A 24,481-nucleotide genomic window follows, 5' to 3' on the forward strand; every position below is an offset into this window, starting at 1 on the left:
CGGTGAGAGAGAATTAAGGAGGTTGCAGCAGGGCTGATCGCGGACTGCCGCGTCTCCAGCCTTCGATATTGGTCCCAGTGGCTGCTCGTCGATTACTGTTTACGCGCGTACCCGTGTGGCACGAGTGGCTACCGCCAGTGATCGACACGAGAACGCGACGCGTTCTCTCGAAGAAAAAAAAAAGTAACGTCTATCGTAACATTCCTTTCGCCTTTGAACAAAGCCAGAGAACTGTGTCAGACATTGTTCGCGCCGCTCGAAAGTCCACGTCTGCTTTCATCCGATCCGGCAAGTCTAAGAACTTCTTTTCATTGAACCCGAGGAACCTCGAACGTGCTTCTGCTTTACATACCAGCCTATCGATGTGGGTATATATATATATATATATATATGTACACAAGTATATTACGTGTATATGAATTCTTTCTACGCTCGTGTCTCTCTACAGGGCGTCTCGAGGATAGGTGGTTCTGGTGTCAGTCGTTTAAAAATACATATTTCACGCGTACGAGGACCGATTCGAGGTTACTAAAAACGTCTGGTCGTGGCAGTACGGTTTAAGGAAACGTTCTGCCGCGTATCGATCCTAATTACGCGTAGCCAGCGAGACAACAAATTCCAGAATGCATAACGAATCGCGGCTAAGACGTCTCGAAGACGTCGATAAAGTATGAATAATATTTACGCGCGTCGATAGAGCGATTGAAAATGCCACGGTGGTAAAAGTAAACGTGCGCGACGTTTAAAAGTGTGCTGAACATATGTTATGCGGTACGATAATGCGTATCGATTTCTCTTTGAGGGGGTAATCGAGGCGGAAAAAAATATTTCCACGCTCTGACGAAATAGAATAACGGTTTCTGGAATTTAAATGTCACGATCGCCAAGGTGTACCACCGAAATTTGCTCACTTATTTTAGAAACAGCCTGTACGCAAGGCCTCTCGGCTGTTCCTCCCTCTTTCTCTCCCTCTCTCTCTCTCTCTCTCTCTCTCTCTTCGTTTTGACCATGCAGTATGCGCGCGGCTCGTGTACACATATACTTATCGTAGGTATAACCGGCGAGACAGACACATTTTTTCTGTTACACTCGCAACGCTCTGCATTCCCACGGACAGTCGATCAAAACCTTTCGATCGCTCGTCCAGCGTTCATTCCAGATTCAGATTTCTGCGATCAGCAGGCTCGTTGCAGCGAAACGAACGGATAATTCTCGCCGCTGGATTTTTACCTGCGAAATTTTCCAGCGAGAAACGTCATTGGAGATAACAGGGCAGACGTTTGACATCGGGAATCGCGATGGTGGTCGTCTAAGACGTGCTCGCGGAGCAGTCGAGCTTTGATTAGCCGCGATCGTAATTTATTTTCGTTATTTCCATGTTGCGTCAACGTCTCGTCGTTCTATCGTGCCAGTGCTGGCTCTAAAACGAAAGCAGTTTTGGCTTCCCCTTTTTTCTGGTGCTTTCTCCAATTATGGTGGGCTACGTCCACGACTCAGTGTTCCACGTGAATTCTAAAAATATTTCTTAATATTAGAAGAATTACAAGCATGTAATAATAAATTTAAGTGCTCGTTAATGTACGAAGAAAAATTAATTTTTAATATTTATTTACTTATAGTGGAAGAGGAGCAAACTTGTAGTTACTTGTATTTACGATAAAATATGACAGGAAGCAATTTTTAAGTCTACAGTAATATATGCATATATGCTTCAAATTAATTTTACATACATGTGTACACTAATTAACTTTAATTCTGTTATCTTTATTCCATAAATAATGAGCATTTTGTGCTGTGGCTCGTACAAAAATGTATATATTAGTACAAAAGTAGCAAAAAACTGTGCTACTTGTGATGATAGTTTCTTAGAGTTTACTTTGTGATTTCACTTTGATATTTTATCAATATATGTTGCAATGAAGTATCTTCTTCATCTTTAAATATGTTGTAATTGTACAATATTAGAAAAATATATTGCTTTACACTGTATTACTTGCATTAAAGAGAAAACTCAAAACATAATTGCGTAAAATGAAAATTAGTATTTGACAAAATTAATAAAAATGCGCACAGTTTATATCAAGTACAACTTAATATCTGAAGACAAATTTGGCAACTTGTAATTAATCATTTTCGTGCTTCTCTTCCACATAAGAGTCAATCAGTAATTACTGAATTACCAAAGACTAATAATGATCGATACATATGAATTACCGCTTTCTAATTTATTAAATCTCATTTTACACGCGCTTTCTAGTAAGCAAGCGGTTTATTAACAGCGATTTAGTGGAATTTATAGAAATATTGGGACCGTGGTTCTTAAATCTTTCGGTTGGATCGAGCTTCATGGGGGTCTGTTTGAATACAGCGGCAGAAAAAAATGCGCTCGATGGAAAAAAACAGTGTTCGAGGTCGAGTCGAAGCAAAAGTGACGAGCTGAAAACCGAGCGGTGTGTAAACTCTCTTGTAGTCTTAACACGTCACGTCCTCGCGGTGCAAGGCTTTCACCTAGGCTGGTCAAGCCTCCTTCGGCTACTCCTATTTCTCTCGTCGGAGCACCAGTTTCAGCATAATTTAACCAAACCGTTTTGACGACGACGAAGTCGGATGTCTTGTGCCTTTCGCTCGAGAAATCACCAGAACGAAACTGAAAAATGTTCTGCTTCAGAATACTAATTGTTATTCTACTCTTTCACCCTGTATATGGACACTTTATCATTTTTATCGAATTTGTACTATTAAGCGTGGTCTCTGCGAAATTATTTACTTCTATGCTATTTTATTTATTTTATCTATTTTACTAAATTATAAAATTATAATTAAAAATAATTTATTTTATGTTATTTTATTTCTTTTATCTATTTTATCTATTTTTATGAATTATAAAATTATAATTAAGAACGACTAAATTATGCAATATAATTTACTTCTATGCTATTTTATCTATTTTTAGCTATTTTATCTATTTTAATAAATTATAAAATTATAATTAAAAACTACTAAATTATGCAAAATAATTTAGTTGTATGCTATTTTATCTATTTTAATAAATTATAAAATTATAATTAGAAACGACTAAATTATGCAAAATAATTTAGTTACATGCTTCTTTATCTACAAATGTGTGAACAAAATTTAGTATAGATTATTAATGTATTAAATATTTTTGTTACATTTTCTATGTTACTTAGACATCGATGCAATCGATATTTCTAAATTTTTTCATTTTTGACACACCCATAGAATAGTTTTAGAACTCGAGATTGCAAAGTTTATATTATATTTTCAGAATTTTATCAAAGAAAGTATTAAATAAAATTCTGTACTTTTCTTTCCATAAGTTAACAAAGATATATTTTTGCTACAGTGTAAAAAATTTTTAAATTAAATTAGAAATAGGAAATATTGCAGTCTATATCTGTAAATTTGTTTAGAACTCGAGATAGTAAAATTTACATTATATTTTCAGAATTTTATCAATGAAAGCATTAAATAAAATTCTATGCTCTTCTTTCTACAAGTTAAGAAACATATATCTTAGCTGTGATTTAAAAAATTCCTAAATTAAATTAAAAATAAGAAATATTGATCGCAGATGACCTACATCAATTCTTAATAGTACAAATTGACTAAATTAAATAGTATTTCCAACCAATCGGTGTTTTAAACGAACACTAATTCTTTTTCATCGATAATACAACTCTTACGTACACAAAAATGTAACAAATCAAATTTTAGATTGATTGATTTCCTTCATGCATTGGAGTTGCAAGCGTTTTAATTAGCTCTGCTCTGTAAAAACCGTGTTTTCCATATGCTTGAGGATTCGAGTGGACAAACTCGCATATAAAGTTCGTCAAGGTGCAGCAACTCGTGCACAAAGTCACTCGACGAACCTGAAACGAACGATTCATCAGAAGTGGAGTGCGACATTTACGCGACTTTCCTTATAAGTAATTCGTTGGGACATTCGTGGGTCTAAGAGAATTTTCAGAGGGCCCTGGCATCCGGCACTGAGCATTTTAACCGTTTGTTGTGGTCTCCACGTACAAGTTAACTAGCATACTTAACGTTGTTCGAGCATCTACAGAGAGTTTCCACGATTCTGGTGCGATACCAACACAGACTTAAGTCGACGGCTAACTGGGTGGGGAGCAAGTGACGTACGCGTATAAATCATTCTGACGTCAGACGTCCAACAGTTTGTATTCAAGTGGCTGCGTAATGTTGGTAAATAAGTAATCGGAATTTATCGACATTACTGACGCATATTATATAAAAAAAGGATCGACAAAAATTAGAAACTATGTATATTATTAATAAATAAATTTTAATTAATATTAATATGTATATATATATGCTTTGTAATTTTTGTCGATTTTAAAGGACTATAATTCCTTTTGGTTGAAAATGTAACTCTTATTGGATAGCACATATAGTGAAGAATTAAAAAATGTTGTAAATTAAATTTTTAGTTGAGAATTTTTATAATTTTTAGCTTGAAAAATTGGAGAATTTTTAGCTTGAGAGATTTGGGAATTTTTATAATTTTTAGCTTGAGAATTTTGGGAATTTCAATAATTTTTAGCTTGAGTGATTTAGGAATTTTAATAATTTTTAGCTTGAAAGATTTTGGAATTTTAATAATTTCTAGCTTGAAAGATTTGGGAATTTTACTAATTTTCAGCTTGAAAAATTTGAGAATTTTTAACTTGAAAGATTTGAGAATTTTTATAATTTTTAGCTTGAGAAATTTAGGAACTGCAATAATTTTTAGCTTGAGATTTGGAAATTTTTATAATTTTTAACTTGAAAGATTTGGGAATTTTAATAATTTTTAGCTTGAAAGATTTGGGAATTTTAATCATTTTTAGCTTGAAAGATTTGGGAATTTTAATAATTTTTAGCTTGAAAAATTAGGGAATTTCTATAATCTTTAGCTTGAGATTTAGGAACTTTAATCACTTTTAGCTTGAGAAATTTAGAATTTTTAATAATTTTTAGCTTGAGATTTGGGAACTTCAATCACTTTTAGCTTGAAAGATTTAAGATTTTTAATAATTTTTAGCATGTGAAATTTGGAAATTTTAATCATTTTTAGTTTGAGAGATTTGGAAATTCTAATAAACTTTACCTTGTTTTATTTAACTTTAATGTATCTTATGCAATGTGGACATTTATTTATTGATAAAAAATGGTCCTGAAAATCATATTCAAGTAAAAATATCCTGTTATTCTCAAGCTATATCCAAATTAAAGTAGTTAGACTCTTCTACAGTATAGTAACCCTTTAAGGACCTTTCAAAGTATAAATCAAACCTAAAATCTGCATACACAAAATAATAAATAAATTTATGCTAAAATTTATGTCTCTTTTGCAAAAATTGAAAGAGGGGAGGAAATAGAAAACTTCTGAAATTCAAGATTTCATAGTTTCTGAGATATTAATACAAAACTTTCGTTATTATGCATATAACTTAGTCTATGGAAGTTAGAAACCAATCATCTTCGTTGATAGTAATTAATAATAGATAATGCAGTACTTATAGGGTGTCCCACGTAAAATCAATTACATTTTATGCAAACTTTATATTAAAAATTGCAAAATTATCGCTTCGATGTCAATTTGCAACAATTTTAAATGGAAATTATCTAATTTGTTCGACAAATGTGTCTCTTAGCGAAAATAGTGCTCTTACTTTTATTTAGGTGGGATGTTTTATAGATTGTGAGGTCAATATCACTGTTTGGGTCGACACTTGACAACAATTATGTGCTATAGTGGTATATTATTGCATCAGTAACTTCTATGTAGGTAGCATTAACTGCATTAATAACACCAGTACGCAACTTTCAATGTGTAGCACCAAAATATCTTAGAAATTAAAGAAATAATCGTAACTGAAATTTTAGACTTAAAATCCAGTCTCTATTTCCTTATCGTTTCTTTCAATTTCTTATCCATCGTCGCTAGAACCTTTCAGAGTTACAGTTGCAGAGTTAAATTAATAAATTAATAAACTGCAGGAATATTGCATGAAGTATTCATACATAAATTATTAATATGAAATAAAATAGAGAGAAATATATTTATATATGAAATAAAATAGAGAAAAATATATTTATATATGAAATAAAATAGAGAACAATATATTTATGTATGAAATATTCATATATAAATTATTAATATGAAATAATAATTCTTAGAGTATATTTTTAAATGATTTAAATTTAAGAAAAGGTGGCTGGTTCTACAGTTTCGCCAAAATTTGTAGCAGATGTATTTATATAATTTAGTAATTATTAAGTATGTAATAATAATAATAATATATTATATAGTGATTAATCATAATATATAATATTATACAATAATTGATGATATTACTAAATTAATAAATTATATAAGTACAAATGCTACAAACTTTAGTGAAACTGTAAAACAACAACCTTCTCTTAATAATAATAATAATAATATATATTATATAATAATTAGTACTATCATTGAATTATTATTGAATACAGTAAAATTTGTGAAATATTTACTGGTATAATTTATTAATTATTAAACACGTACTTTAATAAAAATATATTATATAGTAATTAATCATATTATTAGATGATATTATATAATAACTGATAATATTGTTAAATTAATAAATTATATAAATACAAATACTACAAATTTTAGTGAAACTGTAAGACAACAACCTTCTCTTAATAATAGTATTATATATTATACAATGATTAATAATATTATTAAATTAATAAATTCACTAAAATTTGTAGAATGTGTACTTGCATACTTCATTAATTTAATAATATTATTAATAACTATATAATATTATCTAATAATGATTAATTAGTACATAATATACTATTACTAAAGTACATTCTTAATAATTAATAAATTATACAAATAAATGTGCTACAAATTTTAGTAAAATTGTGAGACAAGATCTTTCTCTTCAATTTATATCATTTATGAAATAGAATTAATTTTGTAACATATTATACAAATTGAAAACATTGAAAAATTGAAACATATTGTACAAATTGAGAACATAGAAAAATTGAAACATATTCTAGAAATTGTTATTTCACATTCACATAATTGTTGGTCTCGTTTTGGTATGCCACCACGGTTTATCTCTTGTTTACGACCGGTCGTGTTTAAAACCCCATGCACAGCTGGCACACACGAGGCTCTAAGGAACTGCGTAACCGGAACTTAATGAATAAGCCAATCTTAATCTAATGACCACAACTCGAATTAATTATAGTATTAATTCGAGTCGTAATAAAGTAGAGTTGCGTTAAGTAAATTACCCTCTATGTAACTGTGTTTCATATGCAGGTGTGCTCGTGTCTTTTATTTTACATCATATTATAAACAAATTAGACTCATCTAATATTCACTTTAATGATAACAATTTTTTTTTATAAATATCTCGAAATCTAAAGAAAGCTACACAGAAAAAAAATTCTCCATTTTTTACCACATATTTAAAAATAATTAAAATTAAAGAGAAGGTTTTACAATCTTACTAATTACATTAAAAGAAACAATTATTTGTATGATATGTAAGAATAACAAATGTTTTGTTGGGCACAGAAAAGAAAATGGAGTATTCTGAGATTCTCCATTTTTTTAAAATAATAAAAATTGGAGAGAGAATTTTGCAATCTTACTAATTACATTAAAAGAAAATTTTATTTGTAGGATATGTAAGAATAACAAATGTTTTGTTGGGCACAGAAAAGAAAATGGGGTATTCTGAAATTCTCCATTTTTTAAAAATAATCAAAATTAAAGAGAAAGTTTTGCAATCTTACTAATTACATTAAAATAAACATTTATTTGTATGATATGTAAGAATAACAAATGTTTTGTTGGGCACAGAAAAGAAAATGGAGTATTCTGAAAGCAATAGCGTTATGATATCGATATTGCTTGGTGTATCTTGAAGATGACGAATAGTTAAAGGAATATATGGATCGAAGATAAAACGAAGCGGTAAAAATGGCGAAATAACGGGGTTAGATGCATATACAGAGCGAGGTCGTAGGAATTCGCGCAGGAAGTACGATTTTATAGAGAAAAGAAAGGCGAAACGTCAGTGGCAACGCAAAGGCGTACTCTGTCCGCTTTCGAGTGGTTTGTACGCAAGAGAATTCCGCTTCGTTACGCGCGTGAATGCAATGCTCGCGCTGCTTTAACGGGGACCGCCTGAGGAGGAGGGAAAATAACAGAAATGGCAATTTTACAGCTCTTCTACGCGTATCGAAATACATTTCGTCTCTGACATTACATTGTACGCTGCGTGTAATTCCTTCCGTCTTCATTGACACTTCGTACGGAATTGTTTCTTCTTGCGCGATCAATAATTCGATGCACAACTGTGCTTTCCATTTGGTGCCATGGCGATCCACTGAGACGCGCTGTCGATACTTTTAGTCACGGTTTTAATCGTCGTGCATCGTTGTCTAAAAAAAATTAATTAAAATTGTAGCATTTTTCAACCAAACAAATTGATTAAATTGTTCTGTACATTATTCATTTTTTTTTTTTTATTATTTTTTATCGTTACTAGGATTTTCTAAGCCTTCGTTGACGTCAAAATTTCTTGTCATAATTGCATCGTTCTCTCATTTTAATAAAAAAAATAAATTAAAATTGTAGCATTTTTCAACCAAACAAATCGATTAAATTGTTCTGTACATTATTCATTTTTTTTTATTATTTTTTATCGTTACTAGGATTTTCTAAGCCTTCGTTGACGTCAAAATTTCTTGTCATAATTGCATCGTTCTCTCATTTTTAATAAAAAAAAAAATGAATTAAAATTATAGCATTTTTCAACTAAACAAATTAATAGAATTGTTCTGTACATTATTTATTTTTTTTATTATTTTTAATCGTCACTAGGTTTTTCTAAACCTTCGTTAGCACTAAAATGTTCTTGTAATAATTGCATCTTAGAATAATGACACACTTCGATGGTAAATTTCTATTTTTTTTAACGCAACATATCTTTAATACAAAAGAATAAATAAATACTATAATGTAATTTATTAATTCGATTTTTAGTTTTTCAGAAGTTATGTGTTTGAGATATTAGGTGCATTGAATGTTTAAAAAATAGTGTACTCATATTGGAAGCTTTTGAATACAATTCAGTAATGATTGCTATTAAAACGCTGATGTTTGACAAAGCCTTAACGAACAAAGAAAGAAGTTTTTAAACAAAGGTTGCAATTAGAACTGTTGAAATGAAAAAAACAGACTTCTAAATCAATTGTATCCAAATTCTATAAATACTTTAACTAATATGTATGATATTTTACATTTTGTGCTTAGTATTTATTATATATTATATTAAAATATTAATTATTATATTAAATTAGTAATAATAGTAATAATAATAAATGATAGTAATTTTGTATATTAGAAAGGAATACTGGAAAAATGATTAAATTTTATCCAAATTCTATAGATACTCTAACTGATATGTATTATCTTTTAAATCTTTTACTAAATATTTATTATATATATTCAAATATTAATTATTATATTAAATTAATAATAATATTAGTAATAGTGAATAATAGTAAATAATATTAAAAATAGTGAATAATAGTAAATAATAGTCAATAATAGTGAATAATAGTAAATATTATTAATAATAGTAATAATAGTAAATAATAGTAAATAATAGTAAATAATAGTAATTATATATATTAAAAAAGAAATGCTGATAAAATGAAACTTATAATCAAGTAGATTCAAAGATTCACGTGGACCTTATCAGAAATTCTATTTAAAATTAATCTCGCACATAGCACTCTCATTATAAGTCTCAAATTAATACCAGTAGCGAACGATAATAGCTTCTGATAGTGCGATATCCGGCTATCAACAATTATCGATTAAATCTGATAGATTTTAGAGAATTCAGTTGCACACTGGGATCGCCCATGTTGATATTCTCGCGCGCATCGATCACAAATTTCCTGCGAGCAGTTATGATCCTCGGTTAACAGTTCTGTTCCAGTCAATTATAGATTCCGTTACTGTTACGTGATTGGCCAGAATGCAATCAGAAACTGTAACCGCTAGCCTGTAATACAATACGCCATGACAAAAAAAGATTTTAATTACTTTCTACCCTTGGTACGTACGTGCATAAAGTTGTATTTTGAAATTTGTTGCAAATATTAACACTCTTGTGCTCAAATGTCCTCTTCGAGGGTAGCATAGCACTCTGAGAGGACATAAGAATTGATTAAGTGCTACAAAATATAATTACGCAGGTTAAACTAAAATTTTATCCCAATTTTTTTTTTAGGAATTTACGTTTCTCTGAAGTTTTCTATTGAAATTTGAAACTTTTTATCGATGGTGAAGTTCGAATGCTAAAAAAGGATTTCAAAAAGGCATACGTGAAACTACAAATTTCTTGCATTTAAAATGTATATCTAAATACAGGTACAAAAGTATTGAAACCTTTAATAATTACAAGAAGCAACCATAATTAAATATATATAAAAACGTGGCACACATAAAAATATAAATTTCTTGCATTTAGAGTGTATATCTAAATATAGGTACAGAAATATTGAGACCTTTAATAATTACCAGAAACAACCATAATTAAATATATATGCATAATATATACATGTGAAATAAATTTAGACAAAAATATGAATATATAATTAATGTATCCATACAATATATAATATATAAATATATATAGAAGATATAATTATAAATAAATGTAAATTAAATTAAATTTAGGCCAAAAGAGCAATATATACTTATTTATTAAATAACAGAAATATTAATAAATTAATATTTATATATTAATCTTGAATATATATTTATTTATAAATATATCCTTTGGAGTATTGATGTATAATTATTTATATATGAATATATTATATAAAGATATATAGAAAATGTAATAATAAATATATAAGGATTATGTATAATATACAAATATATAAATTAAATTTGAGCCAAATATATAAATATAAATATAAATATAATTATTTATTAAGTAACAGAGATATTAATGAACTAATATTTATATATTAATCTTGCAATATATATTTATTTGTATAAATATATGCTCTGTAGTATGAATATATAATTATTTATGTATTCATACAATGTATACTATATAAATAAATGTATAAGAAATATATATAGAAGAATTATATATATATAATATATATAACATAATTCATTACTAAATAACAAAAATATTAATGTATTAATATTTGTATACATATATATACAATATATATACATATAACCGCATATAAAAGATACAATAAATAACTATATTAGAAATACATATAGAATATTTATATATAATATATACAATATATAATTCTTTATTAAATAACAAAAATATTAATGAATTTATATTAGTATATTAATCTTGAAATTACATATTCGTTTCTAAATATATTCTTTGGAGTATTAATGTATAATTATTGATGTCTCCATATAATATATATACATAAAGAAGATATAATAAATAATTATATATGAAATATGTATAGAAGAATTATATATAATGTATACAATATATAATTCTTTGTTAAATAACAGAAATATTAATGAATTAACATTCGTACATTAATCTTGAAATTACATATTCATTTATAAATATATCCATTGGAGTATTAATATATAATTATTTATCTATTCATGAAATATGTATACATTTTAATATATAGAGAATATTTGTATATAATGTATACAATATATAATTCTTTATTAAATAACAGAAGAATTAATGAATTAATATTCGTACATTAATCTTGAAATTACATATTCATTTATAAATATATCCATTGGAGTATTAATATATAATTATTTATGTATTAATGAAATATGTATACATATAAATATATAGAGAATATTTGTATATAATGTATACAATATATAATTCTTTATTAAATAACAGAAGTATTAATGAATTAATATTCGTACATTAATCTTGAAATTACATATTCATTTATAAATATATCCATTGGAGTATTAATATATAATTATTTATGTATCCATGAAATATGTATACATATAAATATATAGAGAATATTTGTATATAATGTATACAATATATAATTCTTTATTAAATAACAGAAGTATTAATGAATTAATATTTGCATATTAAGCTTACAGTTATGTATTCATTTATAAATATGTCTTTTGGAGTATTTATATATAATTATTTATATATTCATTCAATATGTGCTATACAAATATGCAATAAGAAATATATAAGAGAATAATATATATAATATATAAATACACATAGAAACAGTTATAATTTTTGATAATTATTTGTCATCAGTATTTCTGTGTCTCTAATACAAAGAGAGAGAGAGAGAGAGAAAAAGAGAACATCGTAAGGGAAAAGGAATACAAATAAGAAGGCGTGTATAGCAGGATGAAACGAGGGAATGCGAGGGATCCGCGAGTTGAATCCACGCGGGCGGCCTTGCACGTCGCCTTGCTTGTATTGATCAGCAAGCTTGACAGCCCCGTAGCGTTACGATTGGCGCCTTTGCTCACCGATTATACATTTTGTCGCGTCACCGATAGGCGTCGTTACGCTTTCTTTACTTTTCGAGCTCGCCTCCTCCCTTGGCTTCCGTCTTTCAAACTCGCACGAATTATACTGAAAATAATAATTTGGCTTCTTTGCTTTTCGAATTCGATTGTTTCTTTATTTCTGTATTTTTCAAACGCAGTTGAATTATACTAAAAATTATTTTCGAATTCGATGATTTCTTTATTTCTGTATTTTTCAAACCCAGTTGAATTATACTAAAAATTATTTTCGAATTCGATGATTTCCTTATTTCTGTATTTTTCAAACGCAGTTGAATTATACTAAAAATTATTTTCGAATTCGATGATTTCCTTATTTCTGTATTTTTCAAACGCAGTTGAATTATACTAAAAATTATTTTCGAATTCGATGATTTCCTTATTTCTGTATTTTTCAAACGCAGTTGAATTATACTAAAAATTATTTTCGAATTCGATGATTTCCTTATTTCTGTATTTTTCAAACGCAGTTGAATTGTACTAAAAATTATTTTCTAATTCGATGATTTCTTTATTTCTGTATTTTTCAAACGCAGTTGAATTATACTGAAGATAGTAATTTGGTTTCTTTACTTGTTGAATTCAATCTTTCTTTATTTCTATATTTTTGAAATGCTGTCGATTTATACAAAAAATAATAATTTGGTTTGGAATTATACTGAAAGTAATAATTTGGCTTTTTTAATTTTTCAATTCAATCTTTCTTTATTTCTATATTTTTGAAATGCAGTCGATTTATACTAAAAATAGTAATTTGGCTTCTTTACTTTAAGAATTGTATCTCAATCTATTCCAGTATTTTTTAAACGCAGTTGAATTATACTAAAAATAATAATTTGGCTTCTTTACTTTAAGAATTGCATCTTTTTTCGTTTCTATATATTCTTTGAAATTTCTACTAAAAATACTAATTTTCATGCCTAGAAAATTGAATCTACTTTTCAAAATATTCTTAATATCACATTTAACTAAATTTTAAATTTGAATTTTCATTAATAATAAAACATTGAAAGATTTTTACAATTTTATGCAAAATATATAATAAAATTCTATCAGTATTATTATTTTAATTACAATCGAAATTTTTGTCGCATATAAATTTTCATAATTTCGAATAGTTAGATAAAAATTAATCGTATGTAATTCAAATATATTTTCATCAAATGTTTAATTTTAAATAAGACCAATGGCCAATATTTTCTACCAAAGTAGCGACAAATAACTACATTAGCATTGTACGTTACATTATTCCAAATAACAACAAATTTCTGCTTTCATTTAAATTTTTGTCTGCTTTACAGTCACTGCGACGATACATGTGTTAGTTTTTTATTTACAAAAATTACAAAATACAAAAATTAATCATATGTAACTCAAATATATATACAAATAACCACAATTAACCATATTACATTGGACAAATAGCCACATTAGCATTGTACGTTACATTATTCCAAATAACAACAAATTTCCGCCTTCATTTTAAGTTTTGTCTGCTTTACAGTCATTGCGACAATACATGTGTTATTTTTTTATTTACAATCGAAGTTTCTGTCGCATTTAACACTGTAAATATAAATTTTCATGATCTGGAATAGTTGTACAAGATTATAAAAATTTACATTTAACATTGCAAATTTAAATTTTCATAATCTGGAATAGTTGTACAAGATTATAAAAATTTACATTTAACATTGCAAATATAAATTTTCATATTCTCGAATAGTTATACAAAAATTAATCGTATGTAATTTAAATATATATTTATAGATAATTAATTTTTCCAAAGTAAAGAGAATTGACTAGTATGTTAACAAATATCCACTTTCATTTAAATTTTTGTCTGCTTTACAGTCACTGCGACGATACATGTATTATTTTTTTATTTACAATCGAGATTTCAGTCGTATTTAACATTGTAAATATAAATTTTCATAATCTGGAATAGTTGTACAAGATTATAAAAATTTACATTTAACATTGCAAATTTAAATTTTCATAATCTGGAATAGTTGTACAAGATTATAAAAATTTACATTTAACATTGCAAATATAAATTTTCATATTTTCGAACAGTTATACAAAAATTAATCGTATGTAATTTAAATATATATTTATAGATAATTAATTTTTCCAAAGTAAAGAGAATTGACTAGTATGTTAACAAATATCCGCTTTCATTTCAATTTGTCTGTTTTATAGTCACTGCGACGATACATGTGTCATTTTTTTATTTGCAATCGAAACTTCTGTCGCTTGCTTAACAACGCAAGCTTATTTAACGTTATAAATATAAATTTTCATATTCTCGAACAGTTATACAAAAATTAATATGAAACTTAAATATATATTTATAGATAATTCATTATGTAACTTAAATATATATTTATAGATAATTCATTATGTAACTTAAATATATATTTATAGATAATTAATTTGTCCAAAGTAGAGAGAATCGTTGGTATTTTAACAAAAATATCCGCTTTCGTTTCAATTTGTCTGCTTATATCAGCTGGTAGTGTGACGTAAGAAAAGCCGCGCGTCTGATTGGTCGAGGAGCGCGCGACCCGCTCGTGGCGTACGTGCGTCTTTATTACTCCAACAGACGTTTCATGGCGCCGTACGATGGACGTGCACGCTTCTAACCTCATCGTTTACATTTTATATTCCATCGTACAAAACAACAAGAAAATAGAAAACTTCGTTTCGTTACAAGAATTACACGAACACTTCTTCAAATGATCTATTCGTACCATACATTTGATAACAATTAGAAAGTAAGATCTCTACGGCTCTGTACTTAATTGGATACAGTAAACTGTAATTTAGCGAAACTGTAGGTATTAAAATAGAAAATATATCAAACGTGACACATAAACCTAATTAAAAGTATACTTAAGAGCGGAGATAATATACTTAGGTCCATTTCGTTTGAAGTATCTAAGAAATTATATGCGCACTGATTTTAATAATAATGATGTTGATTTTTAGGAAGCATATACATTGGACAATTTTAATGTTTGGGTTAATCACGGACGTAATTTTCGATGTACAGACATAAGAAATGTTGAATACCACTCGTTTAAAAGTCAGGATGGAATAAAAGAAAAATAGGAATTATAAAATAACAGACATTTGCTTCTTTTGTAAATTCAAATCATTAAGAGATTAAATAAAATGAAATCGACTGAAGAATAAACAAATTGCCTCATAAAAAGATACTAATCAACGTGTATAAAAATGATTTCTAAGATACAAAACTGTTTAAAGCGTATCGTTCAATAATGAGTACTTTCGTATAACATCAGTTTATTAGTTATCTGAATATTAATCAAACAAAAAAATTGTTTGCTTGAAATTAAAAAGATCTTATGATTCTTCTAATCTTATAATCTTAGAAAGAGCTTAGAGATCTCTGAGAGAGATTAAAGAGATCTAGAAACTAAAAAAATGTATGTATATGTATATATAAATTCTATTTAGGTATAATGTTCAATTTACCTAAATTTATACATGTATAAATAATATACTAAGTTAGTATACTAACATATACACGTATATAAATTGAACATTATATCTAATACAATTTATATTAGTTATCTAGCCAATAACGTTATAGCAGTATATACAGCAAAACGTCTTTTTTTTTCATTAATAAAATTGCAATGTATTACAATAAAAAATAGTGCGTTGTATTAAGAATGTGTAGATCATTGTACACAAAAAAAAAAAAATTGAATATAAATATTCACTTCATTACGTAACATTCACTGTTGCAAGTAAATTAATTATCATAAAATCAGATAAATTATAGCTTGTTACAGAGAATTGTAATGTTACATTTAAATTATAATATTCTTGGGATTAATACTTGATGCTATACAAAATTAAGTTTATTTAATTCTTTCCATGCCAGTGTTCTTATCAGAGAAACATGGGATCTTTTTAGTCCGATATTGCATATTTAACACAATTTATATAATAACAATGACGTACAGAAATTTATATGTGAAATATGTAACAGCTTTAATAATTTTCTGTTTTTTCATTAAGATTGTCGTGCAAGAAGCTACAAATAAATGTCACAGAGTTAACGATCTTTTCATATACAAATTAAATTACTTTAGACTGAGGAAACGTTGATAGATTATCCACAGAAGTTTGACAAATGTGTGAATCAGGTGCACCAGAGATATCGGACCAGGTTGAATGGACTCTGACTAAGATAAGACATTATTACTTAAACACCGACCTTGGACATAACTGGACTGCGACTAGAGTATTATTTATCATACTTTTTCCTTCCTGCCATAATTTCATTGACGTCCTAAAATGAATCCAACATAATCAAGCGTTTAAGATTGAATAAAAATTAACTCTTTAGGACACAAGATTTCAGAAAATAAGAAGAAATAGACAAATATTTATTTGTAGCTCTCTGCATAATAATCTCAATGAAAAAATAGAAAGCAAATTACTAGAGCTGTTATATATTTCATATAAAATAAATCCAACACAATCGAGGGTTTAAGATTAAATGAAAATTAACTCTTTGGGACACAAGATCTCAAAGAATGAAATACACAGATATTTATTTGTAGTTCGTTGCATAATAATCTCAATGAAAAAATAGAAAGCAAATTATTACTACTTGTTATATATTTCATATACAAATTTCTGTACGTCATTGTTATTAAAAATTGCAAAATTATTATTGATCATGTTGCACAGAAATTTGTATATATTTTTATTATCAAAGGAATTGCATAAAATAAAAATACTAATAATACAATGCAATTTTATTAACAAAAGAATTATGTAGCATAAAAAGAGAAGCATGCTTTAATTCATCTATACATTAATGGAGATTCTTATTGTTCACGGTTAAATCAGCAACTTGTTACGTTGCGTGACAAATGGTAATAGAGTGTGGCGAAAGTTCAAGGACCGACCTTTCGCAACGGTCAACGAATGTTCAATACATTCCTTGCCTGCAGTCCTTAACTTGTCTTCGTTAATGAGACGAGTTTACGAAATTGTTGTAAATCAATCAAAGAAAAATCATCGATATTATCAATACATAAATAACATAATTTTTCACATATATCAAGACAACATTGTAACGTTGCTTATATTTAAAAATTGATCTAATTTAATTTAAAAGCCAGAAAAAGACAAACACTTTATTTGAATTCATTTTTTTTTTTTTTTTTTTTTTTTTACTTAGAATAACTGATAACTGATAGTGAAAAATTGAAATAGAGTAGAACTGCATTTGTATGAGTTCCTCGTGGGACAGGAAGTTCATATATTTAGGTCATGCGTCTAATAAGAGTTCATTGATTATTTCTACTGTTGATGATGTTTAATGTTGAAATAATAGTTGGTAATAAATTAGAAAAGAAGGAATTATCGTAAAATTTCATTTACTGTAATGAAATTTTGATGTAATGCTTTTTTTACTGTTGATTGCGACTAAACTATTGAGTATCACAGTATAACATTTCTTAACTTTTTGTAGATTATTCTTTGCATTTCTTTGTCGAGCGTGACTCGACATTAGTAAATAAAAGTGGAACAAAAAATTATTTCTAAGTGGTAGTCGAGGAATTGAATCGTTGAAATAAATTTAAAATAAAATACTTTAAGCAGTAAAGAGTTTCTTTATCGAGTGTGACTCGACATTAGTAAATGCAAAAAGAAGAGCAAATATAAATTTATTTCATAATTTATAATTGGAATAAATTTATGTTTGTTCTTCTTTTTGTTGTAATTTATAATTATGGAGTAATTATAAATTATAACACAACTTGAGAGCTATATTTAATGTAATTAAAGGAAATTGTTTACAAGCAGCAGTCGAGGAACTGAATCTCTGAAATAAATTTTAAATAAAATACTTTAAAGTAGAGAGTTGTTGGCAATACAATTAGAGAATAATTCAAAGTATAAAAGGTTTAGATTAATATATCTTTCCTGCCACAGTTTAAAACGCGCATCTTAATTTTTTAATTGTATATAATGTTTTAAATTATTATTTTTAATTCTTTAAATTTATTAATTGTTAACAAGAAAGCGTTTCAAATTGAGAATCATTAGTAGTAATACTCAGTAATGTATTTGACATTGATTATTAAAATTTTTAAAGTATTATATAGAGAATTATCTAATTATCTATTAAGTTTATTAATTATTAGCAAAGGAGCGTCTCAAATTGAGAATCGCCAATTTTGATTAGTAACATATTTCACATTAATTATTAATATTGTGTATAATATTTTAAAAATACTATATACTAAATTATAAATATAGATTTCAGAATTTCGTGAGTAGAATCTATATATTTATATATTGTAAAAGAATTTGACAATTATTTATTAAGTTTACTAATTATTAACAAAGGAGCGTCTCAATTTGGGAATTGCCAATTTTTATATTTCACATTAATTATTAATGTCTTGTTTACTATTTTAAAAATTTTATATACAGAGTTATATAATTATCTATTGAATTTATTAATTATTAGCAAAGGAGCGTCTCAAATTGAGAATCGCCAATTTTTATATTTCTTGCTATTTTAAGAATATTATATACAGAGTTATATAATTATAGATATAATTATACTCTGTATATCTAGTGAGTTTATTAATTATTAACAAAGGAACGTCTCAAATTAAGAATCATAAATTTCTATGACAATATTAATACTTGACATTAATTATAAATATTATTTAATATTTTGAAAATATTATATACAGGATTGTAAATATAGATTTCAGAATATTTCGTGAGTAGAGTATATATATTGTAAAAGAATTTGAGGAAAATCGGAAATCCACAGCTCGGAATGTTGCGTTGCGAGGGTAATTACATTCCAAATATAACCCAATTTGCTTTCATTCCACAAACACGTTCCTTACATAATTCGATACAAGGATAACGCGTTTACTGTTCAGCTGCTGGACAATAAATGGCCAGTTGATAGACGCACGCATATGTCTACGTCAATTTTCGCTGCAAAAATACCGTTACAATTGTCGATTATTTTTAGCGATTCGTTACGTTATAAAAAGGATTAGAGTCCGCGAAATAGCGCGACGCCGTTATTTTCATAGGCCTTTAAGTTAATTCCAGAAAATGTATATTAAACCTTTGCACTTCAGTGAAAAAGTAACAGTTTTCTTATACAGTTATGTAAACAAAACTTTCCTCAGTAGATTTCATTTTTCATTTGCTAATAGAATGTACTCTCCTTTTGTCCTTACGTTACTAACTTTGCTAGAAATAATTGTAAAACTTTGTTAGAAATAATTATAAAATTTTGTTAGAAATAATTCTAAAATTTTTCTATAATTAATTCTAAAATTTCGCTAGAATTAATCTTCAAATTTTGCTGGAAATAATTCTAGAACTTTGTTAGAAATAATTCTAAAATTTTTCTATAATTAATTCTAGAACTTTGTTAAAAATAATTCTAAAACTTTTCTATAATTAATTCTAGAACTTTGTTAAAAATAATTCTAAAATTTCGCTAGAATTAATCTTCAAATTTTGCTGGAAATAATTCTAGAACTTTGTAAGAAATAATTCTAAAATTTTTCTATAATTAATTCTAAAATTTCGCTAGAATTAATCTTAAAACTTTGCTAGAAATAATTCTAAAACTTTGTTAGAAATAATTATAAAATTTCGTTAGGGTTAATCTTAAAACTTTGCTAGAAATAATTATAAAATTTCGCTAGAATTAATCTTCAAATTTTGCTGGAAATAATTCTAGAACTTTGTTAGAAATATTTCTAAAATTTCGCTAGAATTAATTCCAAAACTTTGCTAGAAATAATTCTAAAATTACGTTAGAAATCATTCCAAAATTTTGCAATAATTAATTCTAAAATTTCGCTAGAAATAATTCTAAAACTTTGTTAGAAATATTTCTAAAATTTCGCAGGAAATAATCCTCAAACTTTGCTCTAAATAATCTCAAAACTTTATTCTAAAAAATCCAAAAGTTTGCCCTAAATAATCCCAAAACGTCGTTTTAAATAATCCCAAAACTTTGCTCTAAATAATCCTAGCACTTTGCTCTAAATAATTGAATAGCCCCAAGCATTACCCTAACGAATCTTTCCAGGATCCCATCCCTTCAACCAAGTAACGACCACCTCCACACTAAAGGAGAAGCTCATTATCTCCTAGCTGCTTCAATTTTTAATAACACAAGCTTATAAAAGTGTAAAACACTCAATATCGACCCAACCACTAAACTATCCAAGTATTAAAAAATTCTGAATCCAAACTACTACCCTGAGACCATCATCAACCAAACATAATTAAATTACAGGTATAAAAACAATTTAACATAAAAAAAAATCTTTTGAAAACTCTTATTCTTCAAGCAATAATTCAACATTATTTAATCAACATAAAAATTCGACTGTAGCCCTTTAAAAGAACATATTATGTAGTCTTTAGCCCTTTTAGAGAACCCATAAATGGGTTTATAGCGTTTAAAGGGCTAGCAACAGCTTTTGTGAAGTATTGGGCTGTTCTTAAAGTCATTTCGTTTTTTTTTTTTGCTGAAAATGAAACACAGTTTTTATAGAGTTTATAAACATTTTATTAAATTATATATCCTTCATTTTGATCCAATACCTTTTATCATCTTTCAGAAAGGAAATTGATTCCACACTCATAATATTTCTAATCTTTGCTGGCAAAAAAACTGTTTCAAGTGATATTTAACTTGATTCTGATTTGAAGTGAAGGTTTTGCCATCTAGAAAATGTTGCAAATACCAGAACAAGTAATAATCCAAAGGTGTAAAATCTGGAGAATATGAGGATGTTGTAATACACCCCATTCAAGCTGTAAAAGCTTTTGGCGAGTTACCAAACTTGTATGAGGTCTTGCATTATCGTGGTGGAACATTATACCTTTTCTATTGATCAATTCTGGCCTTTTCTATTTGAGCGAGTCATTTAATTTGTCCAGTTGATCACACAATACACTTCAGAATTAATCTTGGCATTGTTTTGTAGAAGCTCAAAAAAAATAATCCCCTTGAAATTTTTTTTTCAACAAAATTTGGATACATACACATCACATAATTTTCTCCTTGCTTGAACTACATTTTTACCTTTTCGAGAATGAATGAGTACTGCTGCTTTCGATTATCCCTCTTTGATATGGCACCAAACAAAAACCATTGTAAAGAACCAACCGAAATTTTTTCCAAACAAGCCTTACTATATTCTCTGTAAAAATATATAATGATTGCGCAATGTGAAAAAATACAATTAATATCTCTGTTGCTAAAAAACAAAAGAATTACTTGAAACACCTCTTTGATATGGTACATATCATCATATGGTACAAAACCTATCGCAAAAGACCAACCAAAATTGTTCCCAAACAAGCCTCTACTATATCCTCTGCAAAAATATATAATGATTACGCATCTGAAATGTAATATTGATTGTTAAAAAATAGAATTAGTACCTCTGTTGGTAAAAAACGAACAACCCAATAATTTTCGCCTTGCTTGAACTGCATTTTTATCTTTTCGATAATAAAATAGTAAAGCCATAACAAAAACCATTGCGTAGAACCAACCAAAATTTGTCCCAAACAAGGTTTACTGTAATGTTGACTGTGAAAAATACAATTAATATTTCTGTTAGTAAAAGAGTATCCATCTTTGATAATGGATCAAACAAAAACCATTGCAAAGAATTAATCAAAATTTGTCCCAAACAAGCCTTATTATACTCTCTGTAAAAATATATAATGATTACGCAGCTTAAATGTGATATTGACTGTGAAAAAAAATGCAATTAATATCTCTGTTGGTAAAAAAACGGAGAGCCCAATGTTTATGGTTTGGTTTGACCGTTTAATCGTTTGATTGGCAGACGGACCTCTGCGGCATAAAATGGAAGAAGCTCGTGTGGGGCGAAGTGGCCGGCGATTTCGGGGGCACCCCCCTCGAGGACCCGGTGCTGTCGAGCTTCTCGCGGTGCCTCGCGGGTGACATTCTCTGCGTGTGGCGGCGAGTAGCCGCCACGCCGGCCACCTCCGGCCCGGCAACCGCCTCGGCAACCGGAGCTAGCATCTTCGAATCGCTAGCACCGTCGCCCGCACCGCCACCCCTCTCCCTCACCGCCGCCAAGGAACTCTGGATTTTCTGGTACGGCGAGGAACCTGATCTCTCCGGCCTCGTGTCGCCGGAACTTATCGCGTGCGGTGAGTAATCAACCTCTTACTGCGAGTCTAAGCCAGCCATGGCGAGACTTTTTCAAAACTCGACCAAATTTTCTCTTCCTTCTACCTCTTTTCCTTTTTTCCCTTCCTTTTTTACCTTTGAAGAGTGCAGCATGTGGTGAAAAATTCTACCTATAATTTGGAAACGGAGAATGATAATCGATACTTTTTAAGTTCTCTAAAGACTGGACCAAATTTTCTCTTCCTTCTACCTTTTTTCCTTTTTTACCTTTGAAGAGTGCAGCATGTGGTGAAAAATTCTACCTATAATTTGGAAACGGAAAATGATAATCGATACTTTTTAAGTTCTCTAAAGACTGGACCAAATTTTCTCTTCCTTCTACCTCTTTTCCTTTTTTCCTTCCTTTTTTACCGTTGAAAAGTGCAGCATGTGGTGAAAAATTCTACCTATAATTTGGAAACGGAAAATGATAATCGATACTTTTTAAGTTCTCTAAAGACTGGACCAAATTTTCTCTTCCTTCTACCTCTTTTCCTTTTTTCCCTTCCTTTTTTACCGTTGAAGAGTGCAGCATGTGCTGAAAAATTCTTCTTATAATTTGGAAACGGAAAATGATAATCGATACTTTTTAAGTTCTCTAAAGACTGGACCAAATTTTCTCTTCCTTCTACCTCTTTTCCTTTTTTCCCTTCCTTTTTTACCGTTGAAGAGTGCAGCATGTGGTGAAAAATTCTACCTATAATTTGGAAACGGAAAATGATAATCGATACTTTTTAAGTTCTCTAAAGACTGGACCAAATTTTCTGTTCGTTCTACCCTTTTTTTTCTATACCAGCCTGCAGGTTGTCAAGTCTGTGACGACGCTTTGAAGAGTGCAAGATTTGGTAAAAAGTTTTACCTATAATTTGGAAACAGAAAATGTTGATTATCTACACTTTTTAAGTTCTTTAAAGACTGGACCAAATTTTGTGTTCGTTCAATCTTTTTTTATATCTAAAAATTGGACCAAATTTTCTGTTCGTTCAATGCTTTTTTTATACCAGCCTGCAGGTTGTCAAGTCTATGGCAAGTAATGAAGCTCTTACTGCAAGTCTAAGTCAGCCATGGCGAGCCTTTTTCAAAACTGCACCAAATTTTCTCTTCGTTCTACCTTTTTTCCTTTTTTATCTTTGAAGAGTGCAGGATGTGGTAACAAATTTTACCAATAATTTGGAAACAGAAAATGTTGATTATCTACATCTTTTTAAGTCCTCTAACCACCTCTGACCACTTTTAATGGGTACAAAGAAAGTTCTGCCCCAATTCCACCTCCAATTGAAACCAAAAACCATTTTTAGCTGGTACAAAGAAAGTTCTGCTCCAATTCCACTTCAAAAGCTAGTTCAAACGATCTGAAAAAGGGACTTATTAATTATAAAATGAAAATGAGCAAATTTTAGCAAAGCTTTGGTGCAATATAAACCAAAAAAACCATTTTTAATGGGTACAAAGAAAGTTCTGCTCCAATTCCACCTCAAAAGCTAGTTTAAACGATCTGAAAAAGGGACTTATTAATTATAAAATGAACATGAGGATATTTTAGCAAAAGTAGAAAGTAAATCTATGTAAAAACATTATGATAAGATCATTCTTAG

The 24,481-nt window shown here is 28.3% G+C and overlaps 1 protein-coding gene across 2 annotated transcripts in view; it reads left to right on the forward strand.

Moving 5' to 3' along the window:
- The window catches only part of Skd (mediator complex subunit skuld), a 50,119-nt gene that overhangs the window by 858 nt on the left and 24,780 nt on the right, over positions 1–24,481 (forward strand). For both annotated transcript variants that reach the window (XM_076907394.1, XM_076907393.1), the window contains exon 2: positions 22,537–22,867. In XM_076907394.1, coding sequence (XP_076763509.1) covers positions 22,537–22,867 — 331 coding nt within the window. The remainder of the gene's footprint in view (positions 1–22,536; positions 22,868–24,481) is intronic.

Source organism: Xylocopa sonorina, chromosome 16, assembly GCF_050948175.1.
Source record: "Xylocopa sonorina isolate GNS202 chromosome 16, iyXylSono1_principal, whole genome shotgun sequence".
Taxonomy (NCBI): Eukaryota; Metazoa; Arthropoda; class Insecta; order Hymenoptera; family Apidae; genus Xylocopa; species Xylocopa sonorina.